An 11482-nucleotide genomic window follows, 5' to 3' on the forward strand; every position below is an offset into this window, starting at 1 on the left:
AAGGGCATTAGCACCCATACAGCTTGGCACCAGTGTCATCGCAGAGCAATGTGTGATTAAGTGCCTTGCTCAAGGACACAACATGTTGCCTCGACTGGGGCTCGAACTCACCACATTCAGGTTGCCAGTCCAATGCCTTAACCACTTGGCCATAAAGACCTTCATCTAAGTCTTTAATATGTATTATGGATAGACAAGAGCAGTGCTAATCATTGTGGCATCTCACCAACCAAGTCAGAAGCTATGCTCTTTCATCAAGTCTCTATCCACATGTAATATGTTACTGCCAGCATGATCAGCCAGTATTTCATATACAAATTCTTGTATGGCATTTCAGTAATTGACTTCCGAAAATTCATTCATGCCACATCATCTAACATCATTATATTTATCCAGCTGCTTACATTTTAACACACCCTTTCAAATTTGGTGATCGTAATTTTTGCTTAGAACTATATTGACTATACTGAAACCATTATTGGGATCAGTAACACAGCAGCTATCTGGTTTAAGGCATCTTCCTCCAAGATTTCAATACTCCAGGACAGAGATGACTTATTAGTTATCAGGGTATGATAGTCAAGCACACAGTTCATTCTGAAAATTCCACTGAATTCAATCATCGGGCATTTGGACTCAGGCTACAGTGTACGAAAAGGGCCAGAGACTGACAGTGATCAGGTTCAAGTTCTGCATTTATTCTCTGACACTATATGTACTAAGAGTTAACAGGAAAGCCACATGCCTTGCTGTGAGATCATTTCAGATTGGTAATGTTCATCTCTGGGAATAGAGCAAAGAAGGCTGGATCAAGGACGAACTGTTCCTTTCGTTTCCAGAAAGATATTCATGAGTCAATGAATTTTTACAATAAATTATAAGCTTCGTGTCTGCATTTGTATTGGTACTATGTATTTATCTCCAGAGTCTTGATTAACTTAAAGAGCACGAGTTAAAATAAGTCAGGATTTAAAATATTCATCCCAAAAGCTTTTAAGTACAACATCTTACTCTGGCCATTAGACACCACCTTAGCTCTTAGACAATGGCTTCGAAACCTCTGCCACTCTTTTTGTGTGTGAAGAAATTCCACACCTCTTCTTTGCCGATCACTTTAAATCTTTTCCCCTGGTTTCCGACTGCCGTCAAGGAAAATAGGCCCATCCTATCAATTTATTTGGTTCCTCATAATCATATACACCTCAGTGACACCTCCACTCAATGTCCCAGTTCTAAAGAAAAGAAAGTTGGCTATCCATTTATTTCCCATAGGTAAAAATCCTCTTAGCTCGTGTTTTGTTCAGTTTTGGGATAACTGGCCTGTTTTTATATTCCGTTATTGAGCAAAATTAATTTTGTTTTATGTTATATTATATTGTATTACATTATAGAAACATAGAAAACCTACAGCACAATACAGGCCCTTCAGCCCACAAAGCTGTGCCAAACATGTCCTTACCTCAGAAATTACCTAGGGTTACCCTTAGCCCTCTATTTTTCTGAGCTCTATGTGCCTGTCCGGGAGTCTCTTAAAAGACCCTATCATTTCCGCCTCCACCACTGTCGCTGGCAGCCCATTCCACGCACTCACCACTGTCTGTGTAAAAAACTTACCCCTGACATCTCCTCTGTACCTACTTCCAAGCACCTTAAAGCTCTGCTCTCTTGTGTTAGCCACTTCAGCCCTGGGAAAAAACTTCTGACTATCCACACGATCAATGCCTCTCATCATCTTATACACCTCTATCAGGTCACCTCTCATTCTCTGTCACTCCAAGGAGAAAAGGCCGAGTTCACTCAACCTGTTTTCATAAGGCATGCTCCCCAATCCAGGCAACATCCTTGTAAATCTCCTCTGCACCCTTTCTATGGCTTCCACATCCTTCCTGTAGTGAGGTGACCATAACTGAGCACAGTACTCCAAATGGGGTCTGACCAGGGTCCTATATAGCTGCAACATTACCTCTCGGCTCCTAAACTCAATCCCACGATTGATGAAGGCCAATGCAAAGTATGCTTTCTTAACCATAGAGTCAACCTGTGCAGTAGCTTTGAGTGTCTTATGGACTCAGACCCCAAGATCCCTCTGATCCTCCACACTGCAAAGAGTCTTTCCATTAATACTGTATTCTGTCATTAGATTTGACCTACCAAAATGAACCACCTCATCTGGGTTGAACTCCTTCTGCCATTTCTCAGCCCAGTTTTGCATCCTGTTGATGTCCCGTTGTAACCTCTGATAGCCCTCCACACTATCCACAACACCCCCAACCTTTGTGTCATCAGCAAATTTACTAACCCATCCCTCCACCTCCTCATCCAGGTCATTTATAAGAATCACGAAGAGTGGGGGTCCAAGAACAGATCCCTGAGGCACACCACTGGTGACCGACCTCCATGCAGAATATGACGCATCTACAACCATTCTTTGCCTTCTGTGGGCAAGCCATTTCTGGATCCACAAAGCAATGTCCCCTTGGATCCCATGCCTCCTTACTTTCTCAATAAGCCTTGCATGGGGTACCATGTCAAATGCCTTGCTGAAATCCATATACACTACATCTACTGCTCTACCTTCATCAATGTGTTTAGTCACGTCCTCAAAAAATTCAATCAGGCTCAGAAGGCACAATCTGCCTTTGACAAAGCCATGCTGGCTATTCCTAATCATATTATGCCTCTCCAAATGTTCGTAAATCCTGCCTCTCAGGATCTTCTCCATCAGCTTACCAACCACTGAAGTAAGACTCACTGGCCTATAATTTCCTGGGCTCTCTCTACTCCCTTTCTTGAATAATGGAACAACATCTGCACCCCCCAATCCTCCGGAACCTCTCCCGTCCCCACTGATGATGCAAAGATTATCACCAGAGGCTCAGCAATCTTCTCCCTCGCCTCCCACAATAGCCTGAGGTGAATCTCGTCTGGTCCCAGTGTCTTATACAACTTGATGCTTTCCAAAAGCTCCAGCACACCCTCTTTCTTAATATCTATATGCTCAAGCTTTTCAGTCTGCTGTAAGTCATCCCTACAATCACCAAGATCCTTTTCCGTAGTGAATACTGAAGCAAAGTATTCATTAAGTATCTCTGCTATCTCCTCTGGTTCCATACACACATCTCCACTGTCACACTTGATTCGTTCTATTCTTTCACGTCTTATCCTCTTGCTCTTCACATACTTGTAGAATGCCTTGGAGTTTTCTTTTATCCTGTCCACCAAGGCCTTTTCATGGCCCCTTCTGACTCTCCTAATTTCTTTCTTAAACTCCTTCCTCTAGCCTTATAATATTCTAGATCTCTATCATTACCTAGTTTTTTGAACCTTTTGTAAGCTCTTCTTTTCTTCTTGACTAGATTCATGACAGCCTTTGTACACCACGGTTCCTGTACCCTACCATCCTTTCCCTGTCTCACTGGAATGTACCTATGCAGAACTCAATACAAATATCCCCTGAACATTTGCCACATTTCTTCCGTACATTTCCCTGAGAACATCTGTTCCCAATTTATGCTTCCAAGTTCTTGCCTGATAGCCTGATATTTCCACTTACTCCAATTAAACACTTCCCTAACTTGTCTGTTCCTATCCCTCTCCAATGCTATGGTAAAGGAAATAGGATTGTGATCACTATCTCCAAAATGCTCTCCCACTGAGAGGTCTGACACCTGACCAGTTTCATTTCCCAATACCAGATAAAAAATCATATAACAATAGGGAAGATTTCTCACATGCCTTTTTGGCCAGTCCTATGTGTTTTGGTACCTTTAAGGATTTAAGCCAAGATCCTTCCATTTTTCTATACTTTTTCATATCTTAACATGGAACATAGAACATAGAATAGTACAGCACAGTACAGGCCCTTCGGCCCACAATGTTGTGCTGACCCTTAAACCCTGCTTCCCATATAACCCCCCACCTTAAATTCCTCCATATACCTGTCTAGTAGTCTCTTAAACTTCACTGGTGTATCTGCCTCCACCACTCACTCAGGCAGTGTATCCCACGCACCAATCACTCTCTGAGTAAAAACCTTCCTCTAATATCCCCCTTGAACTTCCCACCCCTTACCTTAAAGCCATGTCCTTTTGTATTGAGCAGTGGTGCCCCGGGGAAGAGGCGCTGGCTGTCCAATCTATCTATTCCTCTTAATATCTTGTATACCTCTATCATGTCTTCTGTCATCTTCCTTCTCTCCAAAGAGTAAAGCCCTAGCTCCCTTAACCTCTGATCATAATCCATACTCTCTAAACCAGGCAGCATCCTGGTAAATCTCTTCTGTACCCTTTCCAATGCTTCCACATCCTTCCTATAGTGAGGCAACCAGAAATGGACACAGTACTCCAAGTGTGGCCTAATCTTACTACTTATTAGATGTTCCCGTGTCTTGTTTTGTCTTCTCAATGACTTACCTCATATTTTTTGGACTGTAATACACTCTACATCCCATCTCAGTCCATTGAGATTTTCCAGCCATCTGCAGATTTTACCTCTCTAACAGTCATTTATTAAATCCCCTGTAAGCTCCTTGGACATGGTATCTGCACTTAAGTCTAAAACATTGATATATATCATGAGACACATGGGACCTGGCACTGAACCCTGAAGAACAAAACAGCAAAAATCCTGGTGGACACTAAATCAAATGTTGACAATTATCTTCTGCTTCATGCCACCGACCCAAATTTGGTTTCTATTTGGCATTGTCCGATAATTCTGTGGGTTTTCACCCTCTGTCAGGTTGGCCGGGTGGAATCATATCTAAAACGTCTTGAACCTAAATTTGAAACCTAACATGATTTTCCAATCAGTTTAGTTGCCTCGCAGTCAGAAACTAGCACTAAAATACAGTAATTTTAAGATATATATATTCATAACTGATGTCTGTCTGTGTATGAAATCTTATCCCTTAACTACAGTGAACATAATGAATCCATGAAATGCGAGCATCTCAGATCTCAGAAAATAAGAAGACGTCCGGACTCCTGTCATCCATTCCATGCCGAAGTAAGCAAGTATATTTGAAACAGATCACTGAAATGACAGCACATAATTGTTAACCTGTTGTTCTATATAGGAACTACGCTTTCTTCCAATGGAAGTTAAAAACATATAACTAACACTTGCTTAATACAATCAAAATGATTAACTATGCAGCTAATTACATTGGGACAGTGAATTGAGCTTATGTAATTAAATTGATATATTATTGTCACATATACTGAGGGATAGTAAATAAAACTTCGCATACCATCCATACAAATCACTTCATTACAATGGTACTACGCAGTAGTACAAGGGGAAACAGGTACAGAGAAAGTGCAGTGAGAGTTGACAAGTGCAAAGTCAAAACAAGGTCAATTGTGAGGTCAAAGGTCCACCTTTTTGCTCAATGGGACTATTCAATCGCCTTGTCACAGCGAGGTAGAAGCTGTCCTTGAACATAATGTATGTAATTTCAGACTTTTGTATCTTCTTCCCGATGGGAAGGGGGAGAAGAGTAGAGGTGATAACTAGATAGCGATGATAACTTTCACTGTTTCCTATTCACCTGTCAGAGAGGTATACTCAGTAGAGATTTGAGCGGGCAGGAAGCAGCACTTTTTTGAATGGAGTAAAAATTAAATGTGCTTTGATTTGTGAACTCACAATAGAGATGAATGTGCTGAGAATTCAAAGTAGCTGATGAATGAGTGTAGCAAAAATATTTTCTACAGTCTCTATTTCCAGCTCAATCATAATTGTTCAATTTTTAAAATGTTTCAGCAGAAACTATTCAATCATGGTTGCCAAGTACATAACACAGAGCAACAAGGGGAAAGCCTCTGAATTACTGAAGAGGTTATTTCAGCACAATGTTTTACAGTACCAGTGACGCGGGTTCAATCCCGCCGCTGTCTGTAAGGAGTTTGTATGCCCTCCCCATAATCGCGTGGGTTTCCTCTGGGTGCTCCAAAGGAAATCTAAAGTCCAAAGACATACTGGTTAGTAAGTTAATAGGTCATTGTAAATTGTCCCATGATTAGGCTAGGGTTAAGTCGGGGGGGGCGGGGGTGGTGGTTCTGGGCTGCACAGCTCAAAGGCCTGGTCGGGCCACTTCTGTGCTGTATCTCAATAAATTCATATGTTAGGTGTGACCTTTGATGTCCTACAAAGATTCTTACTGCCCTCTTTGAACTAAATGAAGAGGCAGTAAAGCTAAATGTAACTGTTTCTCTTGTGATTGAAATTATTAGATAGTAGTTCAATATCTGATTCTATCAAGATAAAGTTTATATCTAAAGCTTGTAATAATGCATTGAACTACAGGACAAACATCATCTTACATTATGGGGGACATTTAATGTAGTTAAATATTCTGTAGCACTTTACAGGAACTGCAATTAGAAAGTTTTTAGAATAAGTAGCTAACAGATTAGTAAGTAGCAAACACGAGAAGGCATAGTTTTAAGGTCATTGGAAGTAGGTACAAGGGGAATGTCAGAGATAAGTTCTTCACACAAAGTGTGGTAGGTGCATGGAATGTACTGCCAATGATGGTCGTAGAGGCTGATACAATAGGGTCTTTTAAGAGACTCTTAGATGGATACATGGAGCTTAGAAAAATAGAGGGCTATGCGGTAGGGAAATTCTAGGCAGGTTCTACAGTGGTTTATGTGGTCAGCACAACATTGTGGGCCAAGGGCCTGTAATGTGCTGTAGATTTCTATGTTCTATGTTTTAAAAGGATTAATCTTGTGCAATGTATTAAAGGTGGGGAAAATTGAGATGAGGGGTGTTGGCCGAGAACTCAAGCAGAGAGATATGTACAGTCTGAGTAGGAGAATGCAGGCATCATATGTGGGAGGTTGAAGATGCTGTAGTGAAGAGGGACGTTGCATCAATCTAAACTTAAAAAAAGAAAGAATTTAGAGTTGGGATTGTCGGGCAGGATAGGTAATGAGACAGAAACCTATTGAGAAAAAGGGCAATTAATTTGGTATATTAGTGGAGACAATTAATGTCAGTGGGAACAGGTATGATTGGTGATGTAAAATAAAGTTTATAGATAGTGGAAGATGTTAGAGCAACGAAGAAAGCCTTGGCGTAATTGGGCACAGAGGCGGCAAAGCAGACCAGCTGAGCAGTTGGACACAGGTGGTGCTTCTGACAGGAAACCAGGGGACTCAGCTCAAGTTCCAATAGGATCACTAGTCTTCACATTAGTAATATCATTAATATTCACAAACGAGTGAAAAGAGCCAATCCTTATCTGTCCCTTTGTTATTAGTTTTACTTACCCTTTTACAGACTTAAAACAATTTTCATCATTTTTAGGAAAATGCCAGAGAATGTGGAGGTGTACTGGGTTTAGGATCTTGCCGTGCAATTCTGCTGCTGCCTCTCATCCTTGCATTATCTCAGAGGTGACAGAGACTCTTGTGTGAGTATTGGCCTGATGAATCATAAACTGAATGACACAGTTTAAAGGAAATGTCAAGCAGTGGAAAATCTCCTCTACATTATACAAAACGTTCGGAATGGAAACTATTGGTGGAATCATACTGAAGATAAATGTCAGCACAGAAGTAGGCAAAAAGATGTGCAACTTATGCAGAACATATACAGGTATTGTCATTATGGTAACCATAATCTGTGAGCCTAAAAAAATCACTTTGCAGGCATCATTGGTGATTGATTGTTTTGAGCCTTGCCTTATCCTTAAGAAATTGGACATGTTTGTGTACATTTTTAAATAAATTATCTTTTGAAAACTGCAGGTTCAATGTAGCATGGAGTACCTTTTGTTGTGTCAGTTGTATTTCATGGTTGTATTGATTTTTTTCCTGCAAATCACTTGTAGTATATGACTTTACTATAAAGGAAACTTGTTTCTGTGCAAAAAAAATCTGTTTACAGTGCTAAAATATGTTTGTTTAGTTGCTAGAGTCCTGATAGAAAAAGATATGGAATGCAAAATCACCTTTTCAGCAGTCTTTTAAAAGCAAAAATGAATTAACTAATTATTGCATCAACCTATGTTTCAATAGAAATGTTTATTTGTTCAAACCAGCAACTTGTTGCTTTATTGCAGGTCTACATTTCCATAATCCAAAACCTAGGAATATTGTAGCAAGGGTAATTCTTAGTTAATTTTAAAAAGTGTTCATTGCAGCTTTCCAAATATGCACGTTTTGTATGATATGCCCAGTAATGCTCAATATTATAAGAGAGGAATATTGGAGAAATGTATGAAAATGCATAGAATATTTGATCATTCACATAATTCTGAATAAAGAGAAATATTGTAATGCTATTGTTTTTTTTATTTTAGTGCAGAACACTTGGATTTTTATGAGGGATAATTAAAAGCATTTGCTAATGGAACCTTTAGATAGGTTACAAGAATATACTCTGGATTTCTCTATTCACTTATCACACCTTCTTTACATAGTGACTGTTGTCCAATAGTCGATTAATGATAGACCTTCTTTCTTGTGTATAAATTCTTACCAGTGCTGTACTGATTTGTTTAAATAATATAGTGATAGATGTAATTTTAAGGTAACATATTCATTCCGTAGAAATGCAATTTGCTGTGACATATAGTTTTAATGAATTAGTTGTTTTAGTGGAGCAGAACTGCTGTTAGTATTTTCTAAAAATATTTGAAAATACAACGTACATCTAAGTACCCAGTAATTATTAAATTGAAGAGGAATTTGAGTTAAAATACAATATGTTTAAAAAAAAACCTTTTGCAAAGAAAAATGCACTTTAGAATTTGTTGTGAATACATCGGTTTTGATGTGTGTCAAAGTCTTCATGTGAATAAGTAAAGGGTTGACTTGGCCTGGAACTAACATCCTAAAGGATGTGAAGAGGAATGGATTGATTGACAGACAGACAGAGATGTACATAGAAAAGCAAGAGAATTTCCAAGAAGTTTTCTGTGCAAATAGTTTAGAAGGCACAGAAAGCACTGATGAAGGGTGTCGGCCCGAAACATCAATCTTTACTCCATTCTAGATGCCATCTGACTTGCTGAGTTTCTCCAGAACCTGAAGAAATGAAAACACTGCATAAAATGCAAATTCTTACAGCATGGTATATAATAGCAAAAATAATATGAATTATACAGTCCTGACAAAACCTGGCTTCATACAACCAAAGTGGCTCTTACCCATGTTAATAATGGATCAGATTTCATCTTGCAATTACCTAAGCTTCCAGAGTAGGAATATTCCTGAGGGTACAAGGTGAAAAACAACTCTTCTCACCGCTGAGGGTAAGACTTCCTGCTGCAGAAGGATAGACAGTTGGTACCATCATAAAAAGCTGCCAACACAAACAGGACAGAAGGAAGAAACCAAGCAGTTCAATGCAGACAACACACATCAAAGTTGCTGGTGAACGCAGCAGGCCAGGCAGTATCTCTAGGAAGAGTTACAGTCGACGTTTCGGGCCAAGACACTTGGTCAGGACTAAGTTGGTCCTGACGAAGGGTCTCGGCCCGAAACATCGACTGTACCTCCTCCTAGAGATGCTGCCTGGCCTGCTGCGTTTACCAGCAACTTTGAAGTGCGTTGCTTGAATTTCCAGCATCTGTAGAATTCCTCGTGTTTGCGAGTTCAATGCAGATGTAGTATTCAATTTTACACAGAATCACAAAAGTAAATAATTCATATTTTCCATACATGCCTGCATTTTAATTGTTGAAGGCATTTGGGGCAGCAAGTACTGTATTTCACCTCTACTTTTCTTCCCCCTCACTCATCTCTCTGGTCTCTACAATTCTAAGGCACTCTTGACTCATTGGTATCAATTATATTGAGTCATTATAAACCCTGCAATTTTTGCTGCATCTCATTTTTCTCAACAAACCTCACTTGTTTATCCTGGAACAGATGCATGGAGGTTTCTGCCGTGAATTTCTGAGTGTTTTGTTTACTGACTAACTGTCTATTTAATTGTTGACAGAAAGGCAGGGGCCCTGCAGTTCTGTAGATTCAGTAAGGTGATTTCTGCAAAGGTTCATGGCAGGCATTGGGGATCCAATATTTGGAATCATGGTGCATCCAAAACCAAGCATCTTTCCATCAAATCAAATCAAGTTTAATTATCATCCAGACCATCATGGACACAGTTAAACAAGACAGCATTCCTCTGGGGCCCTGATGCATAGCATATATTCAAAATAGTGAGAGAGAAAAAGAAAACTCACAAAATTATGCCAAAAAAAAACACATGAATAGTCCAAGTCCCTGAGTGACACAAAAATTGATGGTACATCTCCTGGCAATCCAGCCTGTCCTTTGGTCAGTCAAACACTGGAAGGCAGCACTGACGGGAGAGGTCACCTCCCCGAGTGCAGTCTTCATACCACAATGCCTCCAGCATCATCCCACCTGAACTGCAGTAGCAGACAAGCCAGCCTGAGCCTTATCCTCACCACAATCAAGGCCAACCAAAGTGACATGGCACCAGAAGTATCATGATTGTATGTGGGAAGGGATTATAGCAGGGATTACCAAGTTACATAGGAGTACTGTCCCTGAGAACAGTCGATCAACTGGGTTCACCATAACAATTCCCTCAAAAATCGTAATATGAAATTTTTAGCTTTGCCCATCCTTGGGGTCTGATTTGCAAAGAGGAGCGTAAGGAATGACTCTGCTGGTGATTAGACCAAGTGGACTATGACAAATGTTTGTTTGAATGCAGCTGAATGTGACAGTGGGAGCTAATCTAGTCAACCAGAAAACTATTAACAGTTTATTAAAAGGAAATGTGCCCCAATGAGAGTTAGTTTGGGCTTCGTAACATTTGATCAGGATTTGGGGAAAACATTGTAAATAGTTGTGTACATTTCATCAAAAAGCCACTGCAACTTGTATGAGGGAACACAAATGAACTACCTCAACTTACTGAGAACCAATATTAAGGTTATGATATTCAGTGAGGCAGCCATATTGTTAGGATGGGCCATTAAGTGGCAAAATTCAGGGATTCATCTTCGACTCTGAATGAATACATTACAGTTGTCACCGACTTCATCACGACCTGTGTGGATAAGTGTGTGCCTTCGAAAAAGTATCAGATGTACCCAAACCAAAAGCTGAAAATAAACCAGGAGATTCATAGAATGCTGCGGACCGGATCTGTAGCATTCGAGACTGGTGATCCAGATCTATAGAAGAAGTTGAAGTACAGCCCTTAAAAGACTATTTTAAGGGTGCAAAAACAATTCTGATTGAGGTTAGAGACAGAATTGGATGTATGTCAGCTCTGGCAGGGCTTACAGGCGATTTCTATAGATGTATCGTGCAAAGCATTCTCATTGGTTACATCACCATTTAGTATGGGGAGGCACTGCACAAGATCAGAAAAAGCTGCAGGAAGTTGTAAACTCAGCCATTTCCATTATGGGCACTAGCCCCTGCAACATTGACGTCTCAAACAGGTGGTATCCATCATTAAGGACCCCCATCACCCAGGACAT

The 11482-nt window shown here is 40.1% G+C and overlaps 1 protein-coding gene across 5 annotated transcripts in view; it reads left to right on the top strand.

Annotated features, from left to right (window-relative positions):
* Positions 1-8163, top strand: part of cacna2d3a (calcium channel, voltage-dependent, alpha 2/delta subunit 3a) — a 797416-nt gene extending 789253 nt beyond the window's left edge. For all 5 annotated transcript variants that reach the window (XM_072280402.1, XM_072280404.1, XM_072280403.1 and 2 more), the window contains 2 exons: positions 4925-5007; positions 7318-8163. In XM_072280402.1, coding sequence (XP_072136503.1) covers positions 4925-5007; positions 7318-7410 — 176 coding nt within the window. In that variant the 3' untranslated portion in view covers positions 7411-8163. The remainder of the gene's footprint in view (positions 1-4924; positions 5008-7317) is intronic.
* The last annotated feature ends 3319 nt before the right edge of the window (positions 8164-11482 follow it).

Source organism: Mobula birostris, chromosome 16 (genome assembly GCF_030028105.1).
Source record: "Mobula birostris isolate sMobBir1 chromosome 16, sMobBir1.hap1, whole genome shotgun sequence".
NCBI classification, from domain to species: Eukaryota; Metazoa; Chordata; class Chondrichthyes; order Myliobatiformes; family Myliobatidae; genus Mobula; species Mobula birostris.